The sequence below is a fragment of the Clarias gariepinus genome, chromosome 21 (assembly GCF_024256425.1).
Source record: "Clarias gariepinus isolate MV-2021 ecotype Netherlands chromosome 21, CGAR_prim_01v2, whole genome shotgun sequence".
NCBI classification, from domain to species: Eukaryota; Metazoa; Chordata; class Actinopteri; order Siluriformes; family Clariidae; genus Clarias; species Clarias gariepinus.
Genome location: NC_071120.1, coordinates 25734940 through 25762836, shown reverse-complemented (window position 1 = coordinate 25762836; position 27897 = coordinate 25734940). Strand labels below are relative to the sequence as shown.

Genomic DNA, 27897 nt, shown 5'->3' with positions numbered 1-27897 from the left:
ATGATTTGATTTACTGCCTTGTTGCTAATTGTATATATTTATACATTTCTTGAGCATTTTGTATTGATGTAAATGTCGCAGATGTGTTTTAAAGACTTTATTGTTCCTTTAAGAAGCCAGAGGAATGTAAATCTCCTCCACACTCTTTGCTAGCTTCTCCTTTGCTAGCGTTGGTTGCTAGGGGCGCTTGTTGCTAGGAACCCAGGCGCGCGCTTGGCTTAAATGTCACTCATACTCCACAGTGCTGTCTCGCGCGACACTGAACCGGGCTTCTTTCTATCTGAAGCTAAGCTAACCGTGAGTACTGATATAAGTCAGTTTGACGCGTTATAAACGACTTATTAACGGAAAAGTAACGATATTACATTAGGAGAAAGGAAACAGGACAGATATTTTGGACGTCATACTGCGTTAGATGCATCCCGTGCGCTCTGTAACGGGGAAAAGTGAACTAGAATTAGCTAAACATATCTATCTAACTTATTTAGTTTAGTAAATATATTTATTTTTATTCATAAGACACATTTGTTTTTTTTTAGACGCATTAGGAGTGAAATTTACGAGCTGCTTTTGTAAACCTGTTTGTGGAATCTCTTCCTTCCGCTTGTGTGAGCCGTTTCCATAGTAACGCCAACACCACTAACCTTGGGGGGCTGATGGGACCCTAAAAACTTGTGCTTTTTTAAAATTAGTTTTGGTATTATATTTTCGATATTTTAATTCATAACCAATAGAAGGACAGAGTAATTATTATGTTATTAAGTAAGTATTTAAACTAGGCTATTTATTATTAATAATATTAACATTCTATTTTTATATAATTTTTCATATATTTTTAAGAATTGTATATATTTTTTATAACTTTTTATATTATTATTTGTATTTATTTATTATTTTTTAAAATTATGAATATATGTAAGCCAGTGTGGGGTTTATCCCCCCTACATTTTTATACACTACAAATCATACCGTTATCATTTTTATATATTGTTTTTATATTTACATTTATGTATCTAACTGTCATTGAATATAGTAAGAAGAAAAATCATGTAGAATTAATTTTGACCAAAGCGTTCTTTTAATACTAGGCAAAATCAGTCCAGTCGTTAGTAAGTTTATATATTTCTTAAATTTTTATATTATTATTCAAAACATTTTTATTATAATTATTAATATATGTAAAGCCAGTGTGGGGTTTATCCCCCCTCCTACATCTTTATACACTACAAGTCATACCGCTATCATTATATATTTTTATATTCACATTTATGTATCAACCTGTCATTGAATATAGTAAAAAGAAAAAACATGTAGAATTAACATTTGACCAAAGCGTTCTTTTAATAGTGGCAAAATCAGTTCTTTCCTCAAAAAACATCAACTGGGCTTCAATAAAAAAAAAGAAAACAATGGCAAATGAAACCAAAAAAAAGTACATATTCACACAATCAAGAATTGTGAGTTATTACTCATTTTGTTATCATCACCTAACCATTTATGTACTCTCTGATAGATAGGTCATGGAAGACACCAACCATGATGGTGCTGATGACACTGATGAACTACTTTGTACGGGTAAGAAGTGTTAATCCAAAAAAGTCATTCTAATTTCAGAGCCTTCTCATGACTTTCACTGGTTTTTGTATAAAAGTGCGGGATTTTGGTTCATGTCTTCAGTAAAGGTGCATTATTTAAAATTGTGAGGTAGTGATTATCATTGTGGCCTGAATTGAATTGAATTGAACTGCATTCTTACAGTAGTACTTCTTTTGTTTTTGCTCACTTTTCTCAGAGGTGATCAGTGATTTCGGAGTCGGGGCATCTCCTCTCCACCGAGACCACTGCGATTTCCTCCTGGATGCCATTGACGCTCAACTCAGTCGTCTACAGGTTAGAGAGACACTGCTGTCCGTCTGGTTCTTAATGAATAGTTAATCATAGTTAGAAATCAGTCCAAACTATGAACAAATGTCTGAATTAAATAAAAACTGCATTTGTGCATCTTGTTAATGTATTAAGCATGATATAGTTATTATCAAAGGTTAAGTATTCGACAAATTAACCTTTAAATAAATACAAAATAATTGGAAAGATAAATGTAAAATATTTTGTGTCCTTAGAGTTGCAGTTATGTCCAGGCAAATGGAGGAAATGGAAAACGAGAAGATATTCTTGGTTTAGGTGAAGTCAGACAAGGTATAATGCCGGCCATGTGTTGTTCTTTTACGACTCTCTCTCCACATTCAGATTAGCAAGTGGCACAACGATAGACAAAAATCAAATTTCTACGTTGCTTTTATTCAATTCAGTGCAAATTTGAAGGCAGGGTTTCAACCTCAGAGTTTTATCCTATTTTATGATTTGAGTACATTCTTTTAAGAAAAAAATTAAATGATGAAAAATTATGACAAAAAAAAAATAATTTTGTGCATTTTTGTTTCTATACAACTAATGTTGATTTTGTCAGCTATTTTAGTCTTAGCCTTAAGATAAATGTCCCTTGCGTTCTTTTTTTTTTATTTTTTATCGTATTTAGTTATTCTTATCCTATTTTTGTGTAGTCAGGTTTCGGTAGAAAGTCTGGAAATTTTAGGCTAGATTTAGTCAGAGTGTCACAAGTGCTGTATGTGGGCTTTAGATAAGGCATAATGGCAGAGGTGAGTTACTCGGAAGTCTTTTAATGAAGAAAACAGAACATGAACCCAATACTCTTACTTTGGAGCTAAGAATGAACAAAACAATGAAACTGGGCAAAAACCAAAAGAGCAGTAAGACATGGGACTAAACAAAACAGGAACTAAAGAAATTGGCTTTTACGCCGAAGCATGGTTTAAATACACAACATCTTAATCCAAAACAAAACAGGTCAGTACTTTTTACAGGAACTCAACCAAATTAAAGCTACACAGACCAGGAGCTAAACAGACAGGGAGCTAAACCTGACAGGAGCTAAAAATGATAGGAGCTAACCAAAACAGAAGATACACAGACCAGGAGATACACAGAACTGTATAAAATAACAGCACTTTAACAAAACAATATCTCACAATATCTTAAATATGTACATTTTAGGTTTCTGAACCACTAAAAATGAACTAGGGAAATGTAAAGAGTTTTGTACTGTAGCCAAAGTGTGTTCTGTGACCTCATTCTTGGGTGCTATAGATTGCAGTGGTGCAAAGCTGGTGTTGATTAAAAGCTAATCTTGTTCTTCTTTTGGCTTCCCGTTAGGGGTCGCCAAAGTGGACCATTTGTCTCCATCTAACTCTGTCTACCACATCTTCCTTCGTCACTCCAGCCTCCCGCATTTCCTCCGTCACCACATCCATTAACCTCCTCTTGGGTCTTCCTCTTCTCCTCCTGCCTGGCAGTTCCACCTCTAACATTCATCTTACAATATTCCCCTCATCCCACCTCTGCACACGTCCAAAACATCTTAACCTGCCCTCTCGGACTTTCTGGTCTCACTACCACCCTGTAAACCTTAAACTTTTGTAAAGAGCTTTTTTTTAACTCTTTGGTATCAGTCATCATACCCAGCACATGGTCATTATATCTAAGATTGGGACAACCTCTGGTATTCATAGAGTGCAGTTCCATGAAATGCACAATGACTAACATTCCCACCTCTTTCATGATGTAAATCATCACTTTTTTTGTGTTTTTACACCTGAATAAATTATTTATTTAAAGCAAAACAAAAAAACAAAAAAAAATCTAAATCTTAAATGCCTTAAATTATTTTTTACACAATTCAATTAGTCGCCGTCTGCAGTTCGCGTCTCACTTGACATATACAGTAGTTTCAGGTTATGTCACCATATATGGCATATGATTAAACTTTATAAAGATGTTATGAAAAAATGCATGTGTAAAAACAAAAAAAAGAGCGTCTTAACTAGTTGCTAGCTTATTTCTCTTTAAAAATATTCAAACACCTTTTGGCCATGAAATCAGTGTTAAAGTTTGGAAAACACTGTTATTTGCAACCATAGACATTTGTCTTAATTTTTTTTTTCATTTCCTTTATGATTTGCTCCAGTGTTTCTTGACAGAAGCACATCTGCGAGTAAAGACACCGGTCTCGGCACAGATAAAGCAAGCTCCGCTCCTGAAGGGTTGAACTCAGATCATGCAGATCTGACCGCAGGTGATCTCAGAGATGTCTGTAGATTCCAGACGGGTATCTGATACAGTACAAGCTGTTATCCTGAAGTGCTGTCTGGTTTTATTTCCCGCAGTGGAGCTCAGCAGGAGTGGCATGGAGCTCGGTGGACGTCAGGGGGAGGAGTGTGAGGAGCGGGTAGGGGTGGGTACTGCTGCTCTGAAAGACTCCAAGAGGGATCAGTGTCTGTGGAGACTGGAGAGACTGCTGGGAGCTGGCACTGGGGTATAATCATCATCATCATCATGATCTTTAATAAAATCGAACACAAACAATATTTTTGAACAGTTAAACCTTGGATTGCAAGCACAATTCATTCCAGAAGCATGCTTGTATATCAAAACACTTGTAAATCAAGGCAAAAGCAAACAAATAACTATCCAAAAAGAATTCATACAAAATATTAAGTAAAAATAAAACAAATTCACCTGCATGCACATTACCTTTGAAAAAAGTAAAAATGAATCCCGACAGATAAGTTGTTCCATTAGTGTTTGTGTGTGTGTTTGTGTGTGTGAAGCTAAAATAAGACAAGAGTAAGATTGACTCCCTTCCCTCTCTCTCCTCTCGTCTTACATAGTAGCCCATCCTCCCCTTTTATTTTTCTTTTATTAGAATTGCAACAGAGCAGTGTTTCTGAGTGTTTGGAGGAGACACACACACACACTTACAAAATCAGTGCTTTTTGACACAGAGAAAGAAACAGGATCTTTAACAAGGAAGATCTCTACAAAACACATGCAAAATAAAAGATGCTTTTATGCGCATACATGGGGTCACAGTTTTATATTAAACAGTACACACGCACACGGATGTTGACTATATGAGTGGCGCACAAGCACTGAGTCCGAGCATGGGAGACGATTACCCACAATTCCACAGCGCGAGAGACAGAAGAACCAATGACTCAGTTGTGATCATGTAAAGCAAGCGCGCTACATGATACTTGATGATACTTGGTACTCGTTTTTTTTGCTCGTCTTTCGGAACACTCACAAACCAAGTTGCTCGCAATCCACAGTTCTGCTGTACTTTTACAAATCTAGTTACAAGGGATGATTAATTAAATAAATAAATAAACAGATGATCAAAAGCTGCTTATGATCTTATAAACTGAAGGGTGTTGATTTGTTTTCTATAACAGCAGCTCTGACAGTAGTTCAGTCTGCAAATCACAGGTTTATAATAAAGCGCTTCGTCTAATACTGTACATTTGCTTCAATGTCAGACGCACAACATAACACAATGTTCAGTACCAGTCAAAAGTTTGGACACACCTTCTAATGCAGTGTTTTTTTAATTAGTGGTTTATTTTTTTTACAATTTAGAACAATACTGGACATTTTAAAAATATGAAATAGCTGCATTTATAAAACCCATCAAGCACCATCAACTCTTAGACTAAACTTTGTAATGGGAACAGGGTCTCAGCCTTGGAACAGCTTGATTAATTTCCTCTAGTGTTTTTTTTCCTTTTGTAATATTTAAACGAAGCAGGTAACGAGAAAGGAGGAGGCCGACGAGGAGGACAGTGTGCGCACTGAGGATTTCAGCGCTAGATTCATACAGGAAATGCTCGAACCCACTAAGCTGAACACAGCTGAATCTAGTAAGATGAATTTGCTGTGATGTATGGGGGATTGTTTTTTTTAGAGGTTTCTGATGATGTTCAGAGAAGCACAAACAAGTGAAAAAGGTGGTGCTGAGCTTGTTTCTGGGAGGCGGGGCTTATTTATGGGCTGAACAACTGTAAAAGAAAGTTTAGAAGATCTATAAAAGTGCAACATTGCACATCTTTTAAAGTTTATTAAGTATGTTTACACTTGATTGTTGATTATTATAAACACTTTGGAACATTACACATGGCACCTTTTAATAAACCTTTTTTCAAAGTTTGCCTAGGTTTGGGTTTATTGTAGTGCGCTTATTCTTAGCTTTAGATAAAAAAGTTTTCTAAATTCCTGCTAAAATAAATATCATTTTACAACAAACTTTGTTGGATTTTTTTCCCCCTAGTTTTAGACTTTGATGTTCCAGATTCTGTGAGTATCAGCAGCGATACCACACTCCTCACCGAACCTCGGGTATCAAGCAGCCGGAACACAGAGCAGAACCCCAGTCTGCTTTCTTATAAATCTCCCAGCAGACAACTAGCAGGTATCTCAAACCTCTCGTGGTTAGACTCTTCATTACTGTACTGACTGTTACTTTAATTAAGGTAGTTAAAATGAATGTGCGTGTTAATGTGTTTTGTGTGTCCTTGGTATAATTATGAGCCTAAATATGTATTGGTACATATAAACATTTTGTACTACTCACAGACCTCACAGGCTGCACTTCACACTTTTTCCGCTTGTAGGCGTTCCACTGAAGTGTTTTGACCTGGTCAGTATAGACAGCGATCTGGACTCTGTGTGTACGGAGCAAGTACGAGAACACCTCCAGGGTACTCTCGCCAACAGGATAGGTACTGTGTGTGTGTGGAAGTGGGAAGTGGGCTCGTATTCCAAAACACTCATAAATCAAATCAGATTTTCCCATAAGAAATAATGGGAACTCAAATTATTCATTCCACAGCCCAAAAAAATAAATAAACATAAAAATAATGAACACAAAATATAAAGTAAAAATAAAACAAATTAACCTGCACTTTACCTCTAAAAAAGAGTAAAAATAAATCCCGACAGATAAGTGTTTCCGTTTTTTAAGTGTTTCCACAGGCACTGCGTGTGTGTGTGTGTGTGTGTGTGTGTGTGTGTGTGAATCTAAAGTAAGCGGATAGGAGGAATCAGCCCCTCCCGTCCCCTCCTTCTCATCTTACACAGTAAAATAAAAAACAAAAAGCAAACCTGCACTTTACCTTTGAAAATAATCCCTTTATAAAGCAAATATAAATCGCTTTAGACATTATGTGTATGTAGATGGATTATTACAGTATCAATAAAAAGAAATTAACAACAATTGTCCTACTTATTGTTGTATCCAAGAAACACCTAATTTCTTGTGTGCTGATCATAAAGATTTGCGAGGACTGAAAGAGATTTTTAAATTTCATATTGGGCCTCAGCTTTCTTAACTTTGGGAATGGCTGCTCTAGTGTAATTTTTAATTTTTTATTATTTATATGATGTGACATGTGCCGTCAATGCAAATGCTTTTCTGTAAATTTTTATTACAGCACAGGAAGGGCTCTTAGACAATCGATCAGGTGAAGAAAGAACGAGCGCAAAAACCACACAGCAAGCAGAAAGTCAAACAGTCAGGTATATTCTGCAAAGTGTTTAATAACACCTTATCAAGCAAATAAATAAATATAAAACCTAAATGAATTAATCTGAATCCCAAGCAAAGATATTTCTCGCTCTCTTTCTCTCTCTCTCTGTTAGCTCTGAAGACGAGCCAACCACTGTGAGTGTAAGGTGTTACAGAGTGCCGAGATCTCCAGCCAGCTTCCAGCGAAGAGAGAAAAGGACCCAAGGCAGGAGGAACGACACCTCCACCAGCTCTACAGCCTCCACAGCTGTGAGGCGCTGCACAGAACACGCTTACTACTTCTTCACATCCAGTTCACTTTATATGTCATATATCCTGAAAATAAAAAAATCTGAACTTCAATATTTGGGATTTTTTTATTTGGTGTAGATTTCCTACTATAAGTGTGTGTCTGTTTTAGAGCAAAGCGAAGACTGAGGACAAAATCAAATCAGAACTTATCTGCGTGGGATTGTCGCTTGCGGATCTTAAGAAGGAAAAAGAGGTAGGTATGCTCTCTCTCTCACACACACACACACACACACACATACACACACACACACACATACACTTACTCACTCATCATCTATACCGCTTTATCTTGTATACCCTCCAGACGGGTTTGGATAGCCGTTTGGACCCTATCCCAGGATTACACACTCATACTGTATTCACACACTACAGGCAATTTGGGAACACCAATTAGATCTTTGGACTGTGGGAGGAAACTTATCTTAATCCTAGAAACCATAAGATAACCTTTTGCTTATTTGATTGTATTTTATTTTAAATAAAAGCAGTAGCTGATTGTCCCCATTCCTTTCCTCGCATGGACATTTGGATACTTGTGTTGACATTTGGCAAGCATGCAAACTCTATACACACAGAGGTGGGAATTGAACCCAGATCCTGGAGGTGCTAGGCGACAGTGCTAACCATTACACCACCGTGGCTCAGTGTGTTAAGGCTCTGAGTTACTGATCCGACGGTCGGCGTTTCCCAAGGTTGCCGGTTTGGGGTCCTTGAGCAAGGCCCTTAACCCTGTCTTCTCCAGAGGCACTGTAAAAAAGGCTGCGCTCTGACCCCTGCCTACTAACAAAGGCTGCGATATGCAAAGAATCAAGAATTTCACTGTGCAGTAATGTATATGTGACGAATAAAGGCTAAACTTAACTTAAAAATCCTACAGTGTTACTGCTGTGGTTTGAAATCAGACCTGGCCTGCGCTGATCTGATTCCTTAAAGTTATTCTTTGTAAAAATTCCTACGTCACATTCATTTGATGTCCAGCATGGCTGACGATGAGGTCAGTTTAGCGCCCCTAGTGGCTGTAACGGCATAGACATTTCAAAATAAAGTGATTGGGTTGGACACTAGGTAAGAGAACTCATAAGATTTGTTGAGATCTTGATTCACTCGTTTACAGAACTAGCAGTGATCCAAAAAAAATAAAAATAATCTTAGCTTTATATTTAGATATTACTCTAATTGCCACTAGAGGGCACTAAAGTGGAACGTGATCAGAAAAAGAAACACTGGTCATGTATAAAGTGACAATTAATTTATTAATTAAGATAATCTTGTCAGATAAGTAGCCAACAACTGTACATTTTAAGTGTGTGTGTGTGTGTGTGTGTGTCCTCCAGACAGCTGCACATGGAGTGGAGAGATTGAGACAGGAGGTCGAGGAGGCTGAGAAAGAGCAACACACGCTGCATCTTAGTGTCGCACACACCAGGACACACACTGAGCTCCTTAGGTACACATCAAGTCCACACACACTTACACACACACACTTCAATAGATTATGCCATTGATCATTTACTGTCTGCTGCAAAATGCTGCAAAGAGCAGCAGTCTTTGGTGTTACTTTTGAAAGTGTGTGTGTGCGTGTGTGTGTGTGTGTGTGTGTGTGTGTGTGTGTGTGTGTGTGTTTTAGGAGCGAGCTGCAAAAACTCCAAGCTCAGCGGGACTCTTACGCTCAGGAGGTCAAGGCTCTGCAGGAGAGCCAGGCTGCACTCCAGAGACACATAACTAATGTTCACCAGGATTCCAGGGTACACACACACACACACACACACACCAGCTTCATTCACTGAGATTTTACTAAGAACATGGACTTTATTAAGCTATCTTATTATTTTTTTTCATTCCTTCCATCTCTAGCATGTGCACTCCGGGTGTGCGTCCGCGCTGGAGAGGGAGGAGATGGACCGGCTTCTGGACAACGCCAAATCCGAGCTGTTCTCTGAGCAGCGGCGTTTCAGACACACGCTGGACTCCATGCAAGATGTAAAAAATAAAATAAATAACACAAACTCATAAACTCAGAGCAAGATTCTTGTCGTGTTCTTGACTTCCTTTCTGTTGTTTATTTACCTGATTTTCCTACTCGCTTAGAGATTGGAGGAAGTGACCCAGGAGCTGGAGCAGAAGCAGGAAGAGAACAGGAAGCTCAGAGACAAATGCACTCAACTGAAGGAAAAGCTGAGCACAACCACCAAAACAAGACAGGAGCTACAGGAAGTAGGTTCCCTCCATTTCTCAGGCGTGCCCCTGTCTTGTATTTGGTTTGTCAGCTGTGTGTGTTTGTCCGTCTGTGTGTGTGTTTGTCAGTGTGTACGGAGAGAACGAGTGGAGCAGGAGGGTCGGATTGGGGCTCTGGAGAAGATTGTTGCGCAGAAGGAGCTGGTTCTCCTGGCCACGCAGCAGGAGAAGAGTCATCTGGAGATGGAGATCAGGACTGTCCGAGAGGAGCACAGGGCGAAGCTGACGGCAGCGCTGGAGCATGCTCAAAAGCAAAAGGTGTTCACACTAACAGAGGGGATAATCTGGATTTGTATCTTGTGTCAAATGTACTTTATATTATGCTTTAAAGAATAAGACTTTTTTTTTTTTTTTTGCAAATACAGGTATTCCCCAACTTACGAACAAGTTCCGCTTTGGGAGCATGTTCGTAAGTCAGATTTGTTCTTAAGTCCAACAAAGTGAGGTTTATACACCGTTGACACGAATATACAATGTAAAGCATACCAATCATACCAGAGACTAAATCACTGTCTCCTTTCTCCACACTGACATCATGTGGCCTAAAACCGTAACCGGTTGACGTGACAGGTTGAATAAAGTTAAAGTATATTAAAATATTTATTACATTTATTAACACTCATAGACCAAATTACTTGACATTTTATACATTCACTTAATTACACACTGAAAACATTGTATATTATCCTCCTGAGACCTGGCAAATAATTTTTGTCCTCTGTGGGGGACATGATACTGTGGCCTTTATTTCAAACACCATGCATGCAGTGTGTTTGTGTCCATATGTACTGCAAAGAGTATGTACTTGACTTTTTATTGATGTCACAAACGTGGGGGTGTGGCCAACAGATCACATGTTGTGTCTTGCTAAAATAGTGGCAATTGCAGCAAGCACATTCTATGGCAGTAAGGGATTTAAATTATTACATTTTTAAAAACAGTGGGTAGTTATTTTTTTTTATGATATATTTTATAAGGGGTTTTAACTATATTATATCACATTTTTATAAGGGTATGTTCATTTTAAGCCTTTGAAAATACATGCATTACTTTATGTCCTTTGTAGGGGAAAGCGGGACGGGCTTTTTCAAATTTCAACCATTGCCCTGTCTAGGGCAATACATACACTAGGCTTTATATGTATTGGGCAGGAAAGACAAGGGTGCCCATTACTGCCAAGTATCCAGGGACAGATTCGTTAAACTTTGCCAGTCCATCAAATGACCTTATCTTTCTAGATGACCAGAAAAAAAAGGATGCTTTCTGGAAGGTCAGGTCTCGACCAAGATCCCTGAAAGCTGGTATAGATGAGCAAATGATTCCTTTTACAGGCCAGTGTGCCAGTTTGTAATTGGGAAACCAAAACTCACAATTCGCAGGGCCTTTGTGTTCGCCAGTTCCAGTGGTTTGATGCTTGATTTTGAAGTCTACAGGGGTCGAAATACATTTCAAGACAAGCAGGTGGACACTGGAGGAAATGCTGCTGTTTCCATGGCAGAGTCGCTACCAGAAGGATCCCACCTATACCTATACTGGTATTTTACCTTTATCGAAGTGCTGGATCTCTTAAAGGAAAAACGCACTTCTGGCAACAGGGACTATTATGTAAAATCGAATTTTTTTTTTTTTTTCAATATGTAAGTCTAAAATGTCCAGTGACAATGAGCTTCAGCAACAGGAGAAAGGTGCATCTGAGATGATAGTCAAGAAACCCTCAGAGTTGCTATAACAAGATGGCTGGACAACAAGAAAGTTCTCTTGGCATCTTCCATCCATGGAATAGAGCCCCAAGATATCTGGCCAAGATGGTCAACATTGGTCAACACAAGCTCCATGTTACTGTGTCAAACTGCACAAGGAAATGGACTGTCCACAACCATCCTACATTTCTTTGATCTGGCTGCCACAAACAGTTGGATCCAGTATAGATCAGACCACCAGGCCTCTGGGAGACTCGCAAAAGACCAGACTTTTTGTATTCATATGTTATATTTGTTTTGATGTTCATCAAACAAGGAAAGCTAGAACAGAAATTAATTGAATCATATTGGTTATCACTGACTTCATTGTACTTCTATCAACAAAAAAGGACCCAGTGTACATTACAAGGGACATGTAATAACTAAAAAATAAATTTAAATGTTTTTTAAAAAAAATCTGTGAGACATGTTTCTGACATCTCACAGACTTATGTTCTATTAAAAAAATCAAAATGTGAAAACCTTTTTTCTTCCGTGTCTCAGGAGGAATTGTAAATATTGGTATCTGTTGCACTGCAAGGTGTATTTTTTGTTTGATAAGCATGAGCTACTTGCGCAAAATACGAATGTTTGTAGAACGATCGTATTTGTTGAAATTTGTTCGTAAGTCGGGGACTACATGTACTTTATTTATTTCTCCACATGTCTCTTTCAGGAAGTGGAAGTGGAGCAGCTCAGGACTCAGATGACTCTCACGCAAGCAGAAGAGTTACAGCGGGTAATACCAACACACACACACACACACTAACACACACACACACACACACAATGGTAGCCATCACTATTAACATCAAACTAATGCAGTGTGTGTGTGTGTGTGTACAGGTCCGTATTCAGGTGCACGAGTTAAAAGAGGCTGCGCTCAGAGAGCAAGCTGTAGCACACACACGCCACACCGAGTCCTTACATACCCGCATCCAGGTCAGAGGTCACCGTCATACAGTGCATACACACAATATAGAACTACTATTATACAATTATAGAACACATTTATATAACATACAGTAAATTCTCTCCCTTTCTCCTATCTGTCTGTTCTTTTCTCTAATCTCTCTCTTCTCTGTCAGATGAAAGACGAAGAAGTGACCAGGTTACAGGAGTCTCTAAAGCAGCAGCAGGAGGAAATGAGAAGGAGAGAGGAGGAGCTGAGAGGAGAAACTCAGGAGCAGGTTCTCCACAGTTGATTATTTTCCTAGAACAGCTTGATAACATCTATATATTATATCTATATTAGTGTTTTATTGGCTTTATACCACAGCAGTCTTTCAGCAAATGTAGCTTTTACTACAGATGCAACGACTGCAGTTTTCTCTGCCTGATATTGATTTGCGCTTTTTAGTAATAATAATATATCCCTTTAAACGCAAGAGGCACAGATACGTGCCGGCAACACAGCACAGGTCAGTGATGATTAAATAATATATATGCATGTGTTTATGTGGAAGTCTTGCCAGTGTGTGTTAATGGGGAGGCTTCAGACTTTAAACAGTGTATTTGGGTTTTCGGATATGTCAGGAAGAACAAAAGTTATTGTTACTTTTATAACTAGTAAATTTTACCACTAAGAAAATAAGGGATGACATTGCAAAAATGTAGAACTTTCAAAATGAGAATATTATTATTATTATTATTATTATTATTATTATAATTTTGGTCACAGAAACAACCAAAAACAACCATAAAAAAACACGTGATTATGTGTATCTGTTATTCTTTTGCCTCTGTGACCCATTTTTACATTTTGTTTTTTGCTCAGTCATGTTTGTATAGTTGGTTAAAATTTGATAAAATTCTGTTCATTATATTGCCTACAGTAGGTTGTGCTGAAAAAAAGGATAAATCACTTTGTACTGCACAATTCTGAGCCCTAAATATGTTTATTAAAAAAAAACAGCAAAACAAAAAAAATGGCTTAAATGCTCTTTTTATAATTTTCATATTTGATGGCATACATTTTTTTTTTTCTAACGTAAATGAAAACTTTAGTTATATGCAGAGGTGGACGGTATGTCACGTACCCTACTTTACTTGAGTAATTAAAAAAAACAAAAAAACTTTTACTTTTACTCCACTACATCATACAGCAAATACCTGTACTTCTACTTAACCATTTTTCTGCATGGCGCTGCGTTACCTAACCTCAGTGGTGTGTAGTATTTAAAGCAGGATTTTCCCTTAAGATGGTTTGGCACCCTGTCCACGGTGTACCCCGCTTCGTGCCCCAAGTCTCCTGGGATTCAGGATAAAGCGGGAAAAACAATGAGAATTTCGCCATCTGCTGACTATTATGTGCATGACTTGCATTTCCTTCGAGACAATACGCCTAATAACGCAATAGGTGTTTAAAGTCAGAAGTGCGGCTCTTTGCAACAGTACGTGTGTGTGTGCAGGTGAGGAGGGGGGAGGAGCAGAGGGCGGAGTCTTTGCGAGAGCTGCAGGTCAGACTGGAGAAGCAGATGCAGGAGGTGGAGAGGAGAGGCAGAGCGGAGGTGGAGAGGGAGAAGAGAAGCACGCTGGCTCTGCAGAATAAAGTGCTGGAGCTGCAGAAGGTAAGAACGAGGACACACACACACTCCGACCAGGATACAGACTCAGCAACTCAATCACAAACTCAATCTTACACACGCTGTCTTCCTCTTTCTTTCCTCCTTCACTCCTAATTCAATTCTCTCTCTCACTCACACACACGCACACACTCTCTCTCTCACAATTCAACTCACTTCTATTCTATCTCTTTCTCAGACTGTGGATGAGTTAGACAGTGCAGCATCCAAGCAGACGGCCGTGATCAGAGCTCTGAGAGACGAGCACCAGACAGAGTTATTCAAATTGCGCAGACGGCTGCTGCAGGTGGGTGTAGGCCGTCAAGAGCAACAAACATCACGCTCCGTGTCTTTACACGCACACACCATCATCTCTCCTCTTTGAATTGCTAACAGGAGGCTGAAAGTGAAGCCGTGCGTCTGAGAGAGTGTGTGAAGCGGAGCGAGCAGGAGCTGCAGGCCATGAGAGCACAGCTTGCAGAGAGTGAGCGTCTCCAGCAGGGGGCGGCGATGAAACATGAACAGCAGGACGCCAGCTGGGCTCAGGATATACACACTGAGTGTGTGTGTCTGCACGAGCTGCTGGTTCAGAATGGCTGCAATGCGGACAACACACACCTCACACACAGGTACCTATACGGGTTCTACAGTCGTGTCTTCAGGAAGGGAGAGTACGGCGTGTTCTGTAACTGTTTGACTTGGATAATAAAACCTTTTCTTTCGCCTTTATTATGATAATAAATTATGATTGCTAAATGACGACATATAAAATGTGCTCTGCTTTTAAAAATAAGTTGGATACAAGAAAATAATCTAGAATTTAAATCCTATACTTTTAATAAATACACTGCCTGACCAAAAAAAAAAAAAAAGTCAACAACTAAGGAAATCTGAAATAACTGGAACTGGGTGAAGAACACTTTAAGCTTGTGGAAAAAAGCATGACTGGAGATCACTTAAACACTTAGTGAAGTTGTCTGGTGAAAAAATTAACAGTAAAAAACAGAGTTACTGTATGTTTAATAGTGAAAGTAAGGGCATTTCCACACACACTCACACACACACAATGTGATGAGAACTCACAGGATTATTGGGACTGAACAGCTGTGTGTCCAAAACAAAACCACTTGTTAGTAAGACTTAACAGAAAAAAATAGGCCTCAGTTTGCTATGGAGAATAAAGATTAGACGTTGGAGCGATGGAAAAAGGTCATGTGATCTGATGAGTCCAGATTGATTTTATTCCAGTGCGATGGGCGTGTCAGGGTAAATATTCAATTCAATTCAATTCAATTTTATTTGTATCGCACTTTTAACAATTGTCATTGTTGCAAAGCAGCTTTACACAATTAAAAGAATTATTTAAGTCTGTATGGAATATACGTGTGCATGAATCAAAATGAGCAGATTGTCCAAATGGGGAAGTGCTTGAAGCGATCATGCATAGTGTCCACTGTACAAGCCTCTGGCGTTCGGCTAACAAACATGTTACTGTCTCTGTAGTGTAACGTTAGGTTGGCAAACACATAATACTCTCTCTGTAGTGTAGCTTTCGGCTAACAAACACATATTACTCTCTCTGTAGTGTAGCTTTCGGCTAATAAACACATATTATTGTCTCTGTAGTGCAACGTTCGGCTAACAAACACATATTATTGTCTCTGTAGTGCAACGTTCGGCTAACAAACACATATAACTCTCTCTGTAGTGTAGCTTTCGGCTAACAAACACATCTGTAACTTTCAGATAACAAACACATATTACTGTCTCTGTACTGTAACTTTCAGATAACAAACACATATTACTCTTTCTGTAGTGTAGCATTCGGCTAGCAAACACATATTACTATCTATGTAGTTGCGCTTAGCTAGCAAACATATATTACTGTCTCTGTACAATGTTACATTCGACTAGCAAACACATACTGCATTACTGTCTCTGTAGTGTAGCGTTCATTCTAAACATGTGTCTAACTCTATAAATAGTGTTTAAGGTTTTACAGAAAAAAAAGGTATATTTATTGAGTTTAAGCAGTGGAGACACATGTGTGTGTGTGTGTGTGTGTGTGTAAGATTTGCTCACAAGCACCCAAAGGCTGCAGCATGCATTTGTAAACCACTCAACACACCCAGCAAACCACAGCGATGAGGTACGAGCCGAGGTACAGAAACGTTTTCGAGTTTCGATGATAGCTGCTTTTCTGGTTAATCAGACACCTGTCTCGCTTCTTGTTTTTTTTTTCTGTTTTTTTTTTTGTTATCATTTGTCATTCTTTGCAAACACTTTTCATTTTAAATAGATTCCTGACTCTCTAACTTTTTTTAAATACTTTATACTCCATCACTTAAAATACTTTAATCTATTGAAGGTGAAACATTATTTCACCTTCAGCTGTATGGTTTAGAAAAGCATTTAACCAAACCCAGATCTAGTATTCATTTTAATTACAGTGGAACCATAGATTACGAGCATAATTCGTTCCAGAAGCGGCTCGTATTCCAAAACACTTATAAATCAAATAGAATTTTCCCATAAGAAATAATAGAAACTAAAATAAAATTTTCCACACCCCAAAAAAATAAATACATAAAAATAATGAATACAAAATATAAAGTAGAAATAAAACAAATTAACCTGCACTTTACCTTAAAAAAAATACAAATAAGATAAGTGTTTCCGTTTTTGCTCGCAGTGTGTGTGTGTGTGTGTTTGTGAATTTAGTGAAGGAATTAGCCTCCCTCTTTTCATCTAACACAGTAAACCTTTCTCCTCTCTTATTTGAATTTCACACACACACACACAAACACACACCCACACACACACACACATTAACGGAAAGACTGTTTTGTCGGATAGCGCATACTAACGGAATCACTGCTGTAAAGTGATTAGAGAAAGTAAAAGACGCGCACTAAGACCCAAAAGGGGAGATGATTACCCAAAAATTCAGCAGCGCAAGAGAGAAAAAAACCGTTAGCTCAGTTGTGATCACATGACGCTTGGCGTCAAAACAAGAACAAGAACATGCGTGATACATGATATTCGGTACTCGTAAACCGAGACTTTTTCAAACCTCGTTTTTTAAGTCAAAATTTATTAAAAATCTTTGCTCATCTTGCGGAACACTCACAAACCGTGTTACTCGCAATCAAAGGTTTCACTGTATTAATGGCATAATAACAGGTATTAATTATACAGAATTTACTTATATGTTGAATGAATTACAAGATAGTAATGGGTTAACAGGTTGGATATATTAGAGAGCAACTGAATAGTTATTTCTCAAAGCTGATGTGTCGATGTAAACCAACTCAAACAAGCACTACATATAGACAAGTTCATCAACTTAATGAGGTTCAGGTGAAAGTCATTACAACCATGTGACTATTGTAGTGTGGGCTGGAAAAAAAGAGAGTCAGGAACAAGCTTTAACATAAAAGTCTCACAAAACAAAAGTTAAGAGTCCTCCTGAGGAAGCCTTTCTGAATGTCTTTGAGAACTTGCCACAGTTTCTGCTTTCAGTTTCTGCAGCTTTCTTTTACATTATTTAAAAAAAGGGTCTTCTACTACATAATACGTTACTTTCTTTTTCTGATGATTTGTAATAACACAAATAACACTAAGCTATAAAATAATTTAACAACAGCACGTCTAACAGTACAAAACCTAAACTAGACAAGGCTTTCAGGTTGCTGCAGAAAAAAAAGACAGAGTGGATTTTTACACCATGGACAATTTATCATCCGGTTTATATGAGAAATAGTGTGTTTGGGTTTGTGTGTTTGTGTTTGTGTGTGTGCTGTAGCGGTACAGTGAGTGAGGCGGTGCAGGTGCTGCAGTCTCTCAGGAAGTCCCTCCAACACCTCATCAGCAACCTGCAGAATCACATCAGCTCACTGACACGTGCCAAACAACAGCTCAGTGCTGATAAAGTGGGTAAACACACACACACACACAGACACACATACACACATTGCTCTCACATGTCTCCGTACTATACTGCTTGTGTGTGTGTGTGTGTGTGTGTGTGTGTTTCAGGACGAGGAGCTGCGTGTGCAAAGGGAGCAGTTAACTGCTGAGAAGGAAAAAGCCATAAACACATTAAGGGAAAAACTCATCCAGGTGTGAAGCTGCCCTCTCAGAACCCAACTGATTTAATGTTAGCTACCAATCCCAGGATGTATATAGTTTGAATAGAAAATTTGCGTAGCCTATTTTAAAATGTTTTATTCTTTACTCCAGGTGAGACCTGGAAACTCACTGCCTATCTGCATTTTTGCTCTCACAGCTAAAGCAGCAGTCTAGCCAGAAATGTGTAGATATAGCATGTACAGATAGTCTCCAACTTGTGAACGAGTTCCGTTCCGGGGGCATGTTCGTAATTCTGATTTGTTCTTAAGTCCGACAAAGTGAGTTTTATACACCTTTAATATGAATATATAATGTAAAGCATACCAGTCCACTTGACTAAATCTCTGACCCCTTTCTCCATTGCCATCTTGTGACCAAAATCCACAATCACGCCTAAGGAAATAAATCTCACAGTGAAATTTTGTCTCTGCGCCTTTAAATCGCGAGGGGAATTGCCAGACGCCATTTTGTCTCTTAGCTGTTCTCCACTGTATTGGACCGTGAATTCTGTTTTGCTGAGGATTCTCGCAAATTAGGATTATTCAGCATCAGGACAGCTGTACAGGACAGACATTTTCTATCATCGTGCTTCCAGGCTGATTTAATGAAACCGACAAGGCCGACTCATTTCTCCCACACATACACACACACACATACAATATACCATTATTATAGACTTTAGACATTTTATACATTCACTTACACACTGAAAATGTTGTATATAATTGTAAATATTGGTATCTGGTGCACTGCAGTATCTTTTTTTTGTACAATACATTTTTGAACTAGAAGTACAGTAGAACCCGTGGTCCATTCGTATCTGTGGAAATGCGTAACTTAAATGTTTGTAAGTTGGGGACTACCAGTACTTTTTTCTTGTATCTGCAAAAAATGGAAGGGAAAGTTTACCAGACTCTAGTGAGACCATCAATGTTGTACAGTTTGGAGAGGAGAAATGCCCATGAGGAGGTTTATGGGTGTGGTGAAGGAGGACATGCAGGAGATTGGAGTGACAATGGAAGATGTAAACAGAGTTAGATTGAGACAAATGGTTTGCTGTGGCGATCCCTAACGTGAGCAACCGAAAGTAGAAGTTCTTCTGACACAAAAGTCTGGATCCAGGGACATACATGGCTCTTATATGAAAAATTGATTTTAAACCAAAAAACTGCTTTAAAATGAACAACAGGATATCAAATATTTAAATTCAACTTTTATTTGTCCCAAACAAACAAAAATGAAACGCTTTTTACGACTGTAAAAGTAAATAAAATCCACAGATTTGAACTAAAAATAAAGTTCACATGTAAGTCAAATTTACACTAAGGATAAAATTTTCACAAATTAACATATAAAGACTGAAATAAGAATAGAATTAGCAAAGAAAATCTTTCGCGCTTCGGCACTCTTTTTATCTGGATATTCTTTGGACCTAGATATATCCAACCCATTGTACCCTGTTGTAACCAGTAGTCTCTGTTTCTAAGCTTTAGACTTTTGATGTATCACTGCTTGTCTTTTAAATAATTTGTTTTACTGAGTGTGTGTGTTTGTGTGTGTTTTGTTGTCCAGGATCACATCGAGGAGCTGAGCAGTCTGAGCAGGGTGCATCTGCATGATGATGACGAGCGTGAAGGCGTGGCTGCGCGTCTGCGCAGACAGCTCCGGGCTAAGGACGAAGAGCTGCGTCAGGTGCAGAGGAGCATGGCGCAGTGGAAGGAGAAAACCGCGGCACGCCTCGCACGCAAGTTCGAACAGGAGGTCACGTCCGAGCTGGAGAGGTTCGGACACTTTATACACACACTTACAGATATATTTCCTGACCTAATCCTAAATCAGAAAAATCACCAAAAGTCTGCACCAAATGTTCACTTCGTAAGAGTCTACACACACTTTCAGATCTCTTAACAGAAATACACAAATATTTATAGACGCTGTGTAAAAGTGTGATGCTAGACTTACAGTCATGTGAAAAAATTAGGACACCCTTTGAAAGCATGTGGTTTTTTGTAACATTTTTAATAAATGGTTATTTCATCTCCGTTTCAACAATACAGAGAGATTAAAGTAATCCAACTAAACAAAGAAAACTGAAGAAAAGTCTTTTCAAGATCTTCTGTAAATGTCATTCTACAAAAATGCCTATTCTAACTGAGGAAAAAGATAGGACACCCTCACATGTATTCCCGATTTAAATTGGCTCAGATCTCACACAGGTATATCACACCAGGTGCACATAATTAGTAGATCGTTACTCTGCATGTTGAATGAGGCTTGCCCTATTTAAACCTCAGACATTTAGTTTGGTGTGCTCCTGACTGTTGAAGTGAGAGTGAGCACCATGGTGAGAACAAAAGAGCTGTCAGAGGACTTCAGAAAAAAGATTGTAGCAGCCTATGAGTCTGGGAAGGGATTTAAAAAGATCTCAAAAGATTTTGAAATCAGCCATTCCACTGTCCGGAAGATAGTCTACAAGTGGAGGGCTTTCAAAACAACTGCCAACATGCCCAGGACTGGTCGCCCCAGCAAGTTCACCCCAAGAGCAGACCGCAAGATGCTAAAAGAGGTCTCCAAAAACCCTAAAGTGTCATCTCGAGAACTACAGCAGGCTCTGACTACTGTTGATGTAGAAGTACATGCCTCTACAATCAGAAAGAGACTGTACAAGTTTAACTTGCATGGGAGGTGTGCAAGGAGGAAACCTTTGCTTTCCAAGAGAAACATCGAAGCCAGACTGACATTTGCCAGAGATAAAGTTGACAAAGACCAGGACTTCTGGAATAATGTTCTTTGGACAGATGAGTCCAAAATTGAATTATTTGGACACAACAGCAGAGGACATGTTTGGCGTAAACCAAACACAGCATTCCAAGAAAAGAACCTCATACCAACTGTGAAGCATGGAGGTGGAAGTGTCATGGTTTGGGGCTGCTTTGCTGCAGCAGGACCTGGTCAGCTCACCATCATAGAATCCACGATGAATTCTACTGTGTATCAGAAGGTGCTTGAAGAACATGTGAGACCATCAGTTAGAAAATTAAAGCTGAAGCGGAACTGGACCATGCAACATGACAATGACCCAAAACATACTAGTAAATCAACCAAAGATTGGCTGAAAAAGAAGAAATGGAGAGTCCTGGAATGGCCAAGTCAAAGTCCAGATTTGAATCCCATTGAGATGCTGTGGGGTGACTTGAAAAGGGCTGTACGCGCAAGAAACCCCTCAAACATCTCACAGCTGAAAAAGTTCTGCATTGAGGAGTGGGGTAAAATTTCCTCAGACCGATGTCGAAGACTGGTTGATGGCTACAAGAACCGTCTCACTGCAGTTATTTCAGCCAAAGGAGGTAACACTCGCTATTAGGGGCAAGGGTGTCCTATCTTTTTCCTCAGTTAGAATAGGCATTTTTGTAGAATGACATTTACAGAAGATCTTGAAAAGACTTTTCTTCAGTTTTCTTTGTTTAGTTGGATTACTTTAATCTATCTGTATTGTTGAAACGGAGATGAAATAACCATTTATTAAAAATGTTACAAAAAACCACATGCTTTCAAAGGGTGTCCTAATTTTTTCACATGACTGTATATGACATCATTAAAGCTGATGTTCCAGGTGCTTAAGGTGTGTTTTGTTGCCTGCAGATGGAAAGTAGACTGGTTGAGGAAAAGGTAATAGAGATACTCCTGCGCAGATTGTTGTAGCTTAGAGGCTCGGCGTGTCAGTGTGCTGATCCAGGATCAGATCTCAAATGATTTTTTTTTAATTTACAGCAAGATACTAAACAAAAAAATAAAAAAAGTAAACAGTTGTATGAGGATATTAAATAAGATATATTAAGAAAAACAACTTTTGGAACTTAAAAAAATTATATAAATAAAAATAATGAAATACCACTTATTATGGCAAATCAAATTAAACATAAATAGTATGTAGCATTGAATATGTAATAAAAATAAAAGCAAAACTTTACTCTACTGTATATAAAGTGAATGATGATAGAATTAAAATATTAATTTCACTAGGAAAACACTTACATTTTCAGTTTTTTATTTATTATTATTTATTGTTTAGTCAAGAATACTGTACTATGAATACTGTACTTTTATACTTTCACAAAATTGTCTTTTTTTATATTAAATCGAACATAAATTCAACAATTTTAAGGATTTCTCTGAAATGTTCTGCCAATTTGTGATGGGGTATACAAATGTAAAAATGTATGATGTCAGAAGATTATCTAAAATTTGGTTCTTAATAGAGAGAAAACTAAATATTTTAAGGACTTAAATTCATTAATTAGAATAACACATAATTTTTGCTAAGAAAATTTACATATACAGTGCCATGCAAATGTCTTGAGTCACCAATCATACAGTATTAAATTTAAACTAATCATGTAGATAAAATAATAAAAAAAAATGGTTGTTTATGTTACAACCTCAACAGCAACCTCATTTCCCCTCTCGTCTGTCCCAACCATATTGAAGATATTGGGATATATAAATATATCATAGTACCAAGTGGGTATAAATTCCAGTGTTTTATTTTCTAATGTCGTATTAAAAAATCTATTTTATTTAATAGTTATTATTAATACATTTAAAGAGTCGATGATATACAGTAGATGTTTATGGCTGTCATTTGTTCCAGAATCTGTGATTAAAAGCGATACTCATTGTTCTTGTTGGTTTAATGGGGAACTGATCCTTGATCAGCACTCTGGGAAGATTGGTTCGTCTATTAGAAGTCTTTCTGCAGTTACTAAAACACTAATACAACCTAGAGTTGAAGAATCTAATTCCTTTAACTTTCCAATAAAATAAGTTTAGGTCTTTACTGTAGCTTAGATTTTAGACTGACAGTTTGTGTTAGAACTGGTGTTTGCTTACCATCAACATTATAATAAAAATAACATTATAAGCGTTTGGTTTCTTAATATGGTTGCATCGAAATCAGTATGTTGCTATGCTAATGAACAGACAACACAAAATGAGAGCGATCTGGACATATTTTTGAAATAATAATGAAAACTATATATCAAGACGACAAACTACAGCGCCTTTATATAATCCGAGTAATATAATAAAAGTTCTTAAACCTCAAACTGAGTAAAAGTACTTAAATGTTTGAAAATATTCTGATTCTGAATTCAATCAGAAATGTTAATGATTATTTATCAATCCATCAGTTGCCTAAAAGAGTAACCAGTTATAAATGTATTAACTAATAATGTTTGTTTTGCATCATGTTTCTCACATACATGTACCATAGAATCTCACACATAAACGCACTTAAAGCTCATGTGTCATTTGTCATTTTAGATCATTTTAAATAGAAGAAATGTTCTACTATTAGAAAATAGATTGTAGTAGATGAACTGCAAGTGCATGCCAATATACAAAAAAAATATATATAAATAAATAAATAATAAAATCAAAGCATACTATGTGTTAGATGTACAAGATGCTGATGTTTTTTTGCTCAGGAAAGCCTGCAGACAAAAATCAGAGCAACATCGGAGGCTGGAGCAGCTGGAGGAAGAGATGAGACACCTGACTGCGGTAAAATCACTCATTAGACCATGTTATCTGTAAAAGATAAAATATTTTAATGGATTTTTAGGCGCAGATTTAGAACACCTATTTCAACTTTTGATTATTTAAGATTGTTACTTTTACTGAAAAGAATACAGCAGCAGACAAAAGAAAAGAAATGTGTTGGAAAAAACAGTCACATAAAATAGAACCAAGTCATGATATTCTAGGAAAATAATCAATAACGACATGCTGTGATTAAGCGACTCGAGTTTTCAATAACAGCCGGTCTACAAGGAATGTTTTTCAGGATTTTTTAAAAATTAATGTTTGTTGCGTTTGAGATTCAATTGGAAACCATTTTTTAAGGTTTTTTTTATATTTTCGTTTATTTAGAATTAAAGATGACCTATTATACAAATTTTACTTTTAAGTAATTTGTAGACATTCAGAAAAAACTATTCTCACAGGCTGGAGTTTATAAAAGCTGTTTAGTTTTTGACCTCAAAAACACGACCTGTAAAAGTCTTGACACCCCCTTTTCGTCCCTGGTCTTTCCTCATTTTTATTTCTTTCTAAATTGTAAAACAAGACTGAAGGCGTCCAAAATACAGTATGCAATAATCTCTTTTGAGTAGTTGATGTTGAGATGTGTGTCTAGTACTTATATTCTGTATTGAATATTCACAATTTGCAATCAATATGCAATATTTAGGGTTTACTTTGCTTACTGTTCTCTTCTGATTTCAACTTGAGTCAATATTAAGTTGTATGATAAGCTATTAAAGCTATAAAAAATGTGTTTCTATAAACTTTAGAAAATGTGTTTTAATACTGATATTTTAGCTACAATGGTGTGACATACAGTATTTGTCTTACGCACTTATTAGAAACCATTCTTTGAACTATAAATTTTGAGCTTTTCCCTGGTAGCTATCTGTGGTCTGATACTCTCTTGTGATAAGTAAGTTAAGTGTTCTGGACATGTTTGAGGGACTCTAGGCCAAGCTATGATGTTCAATTATGTTATTCTGGGATGTAAAGTTCAAAACAGGGAACGTTAACACTCGAACAGGCGACGCAAGCTCTGAGTTACAGAGCCGCAAAATAGACGAGCCAGTCGTGTTCTAATACTTAAATGTCCTGATAATATAAAGAGTACGTATATCTTTACAAGAGGCGGAAGGGTTTCTGTCAGATTTGTGTTGGTATAAAGTCTGGGTTGAGTCACAGCCAATTCAGTTCAATTTTATTTATACAGTAATTTTAAACATAGACATCTTTTAAAACACATTCTGTAGATACATTAAGAAGAAAATAAACGTATAAATGTTTACATTTATAGCTGGATATTTGATTCTGTATGAGGGAAAATAACTTCAGCACTAATTTTAGTTGACTTCAATTATAATGTATTTTTTTATTATTTGCTCAATAATTCCAGAGCTCGAGTGAAATCGCAAACGTCTCCACGTCCTCTGCGTCCTCAGCTCACGTCCCAGACGCCGCTATGAGCAGCCACGATCTGGACTCGTACAAACTACTGCGGCACCTCCAGAGCCGCATCCGGCTGCTTCAGGCGGACACACAGAGCCAGACACACACTTACACACTCAGCGCTGCGCGTCTACACCGAGACCGGGGGAACAGGGAACGGGAGTTGGCTGGATCCTATCTGGAGACAGTATGTGACATCATACATGGCGTTTGATAAACAGTACCAAACCTCATTTATACTACCTGCTAAAATTGATTTTAACTATAACAATAGTTAATAATGCCTTTTTTTCCCCTCTAGATTTCTCAAGCACGGGACAGCAGTGTGACGCGACAGCGCTCTGATTTAAAAACAGCCCTAAAACCTGACCTTTAACCCTGTATTACATTTTTTTTTATTTTAAAATTTTTTTTTATTAAGTGTGATTCTGAGAACATTATAAAAATTATGTGATTTTACACCTTTCTGTTTTTTCGTCCCAGAATTACATACAGAGTCAGCCAACAAAAAAATTATACACACTTCAGGAAAAGAAAAACTTTTCTAAATATTTTAATACTGAATTTATTTATGTAAGCTGTATATTGATATACTGTATATATTAATTTTTAATTATAATGATATAATATTATTAATATTATACGAATACAGTATAATATACTGTACGTCATACTCTTTTTCTTTTCATGAAGTGTGCGTAGATTTCTTTGGCTGACTCTGTATATAAATAAAATTAATATAATAATTATATTTTAAAAAATTGATTTATTCAGTAGAAGACCAAGATGAAACCGCATGGTTTGCATTTTATTTAGAATTCATTTATTTATTTAGAATGAAAGGACTTATTAATCAAATTTAACTTTTTTGTCATGTTTAGACATACACATGTGTGTGTGTGTGTGCACGCAAACAAACAACGTTCCTTGCTTTTTGTCCTTTTTCAATTTGGTTTTTATAGGCTGGGGTTTAAACAAGCTGATTAAATTTTTTTTCCCCTAATCTGACCAGTCAAAAATTTGAACACACCTCCTAATTCCATGGCCTTTCCTGATTTTTTTTGTTTTCTTACACAATAAAATACACAATAATCTCCTTTAAACAGTTGATATTGAGATGTATCTGCTACTTCTGCTCTGTAAAGCTTTATAATCTGAGGTGCTGGTTGTTAATTGGTGATTTATGAGGCTGGTGACTCTAAATGAACTTCTCCTCTGCAGCAGAGCTCAGTTTTGGTCTCACTTTCCTGGGAAGGTCTTCATGAGGGACATTTTCATCATCATGGTGCTTGATAGGTTTTGACAATACTGTTCTTGCAAGAACTGTTCCAGAAACAACTGACTCTTATTGTTACTTAATTACCGAATGCCGGCTGTGTTATTCCATAGGAAACTTCAGGATTGTTCTAGAAGGTTGAAAATAAATCCAGACCTTTGACTGGTTCTGTAAGGAGAGCCCCTCCCTTGCATGTTTCTTTAAAGGGGCGTGGCTCAGGAGTAACTCATTTACATACACACTGAAATGGCGCATTCGGAAAAGGAGTGAAATAAAGGTATAAAAAACAATGTGACCTAATGTATGTTAACAAATAGTTAACAAATATTAAGAAGATTCTTAAACAAAAGAAGAGTGCAAGAGGACCTTTACAGACGATCAAGAATGTTAAATTTCCCTCAACAAATGTGCAACTAGCATGCGCAGGAAGAATCTATTTATTCCAACAAAGGGGAGGAAACAACTAGATGTGGAGGAAACAACTAGATGAAATGCTTTCACAGCTGATATTCACCTATTGAGTGGATTATCAAAGGTTAATTCCGATCAGGTCGTATTAAAGTGGTTACATGATGCAGATTTATTCTGATTAAGGTGTAGCTTATAGATATGAATCGAAAATGGTTAGTTAAAAAAAAAAATCAGCCCAAAAAAATTTATACACACTTCACACAATATTAATAATATTCATATTATCATATTATATATATATATATATATATATATATATACACACACACTATACAGTATAACAAAATCATAAAATTTTCATACATAATATATAATGTACAAGCATTTATGTAAAGCAAAAAATAAAGCAAAAAAATAAGATTAAATTAGTGATGAATTTAATAAATTTAGTATTAAAATATTTAGACAAGTTTTTCTTTTCCTAAAATGTGTATAAATTTTTTTGGCTGACTTTGTGTGTGTATATAATTATAATAAATTACTTTTTAATTCTGCATTACGTTTACATTTTTCCCTCTATGTACTGTATCTTTTACATCGACTGTTTATTGTTGATTATTTTACACGTTGTTTGTTTTAAAAAATTATAATAAAAACACATTCCCAACTTTAAGTTCATTCTTAGTTTTATTGAAAAACAAAAATTAAACAGGTGCGACTTAACACATCTTTGTACATTCAAAAAAGCTGAAAAGCCAACAGAATCAAGAACAGACGCAA

At 37.1% G+C, this 27897-nt stretch overlaps 1 protein-coding gene across 1 annotated transcript; it reads left to right on the top strand.

Annotated features, from left to right (window-relative positions):
• The first annotated feature begins 252 nt into the window (after positions 1-252).
• si:ch211-102c2.8 (trichohyalin) lies at positions 253-25952 on the top strand. The gene is made up of 30 exons (XM_053480654.1): positions 253-297; positions 1518-1575; positions 1793-1890; positions 2121-2196; positions 4043-4150; positions 4242-4390; positions 5663-5774; positions 6182-6322; positions 6525-6632; positions 7344-7428; positions 7552-7687; positions 7839-7922; positions 9064-9176; positions 9357-9474; positions 9584-9709; positions 9818-9943; positions 10034-10222; positions 12380-12442; positions 12550-12645; positions 12792-12893; positions 14115-14273; positions 14467-14574; positions 14664-14896; positions 18073-18199; positions 18306-18389; positions 19971-20179; positions 22041-22067; positions 23885-23960; positions 25378-25617; positions 25732-25952. Exons 2-30 carry the CDS (start codon positions 1521-1523, stop codon positions 25804-25806), a joined length of 3423 nt encoding a protein of 1140 aa, XP_053336629.1. The 5' UTR covers positions 253-297; positions 1518-1520; the 3' UTR covers positions 25807-25952.
• Positions 25953-27897: the final 1945 nt, after the last annotated feature.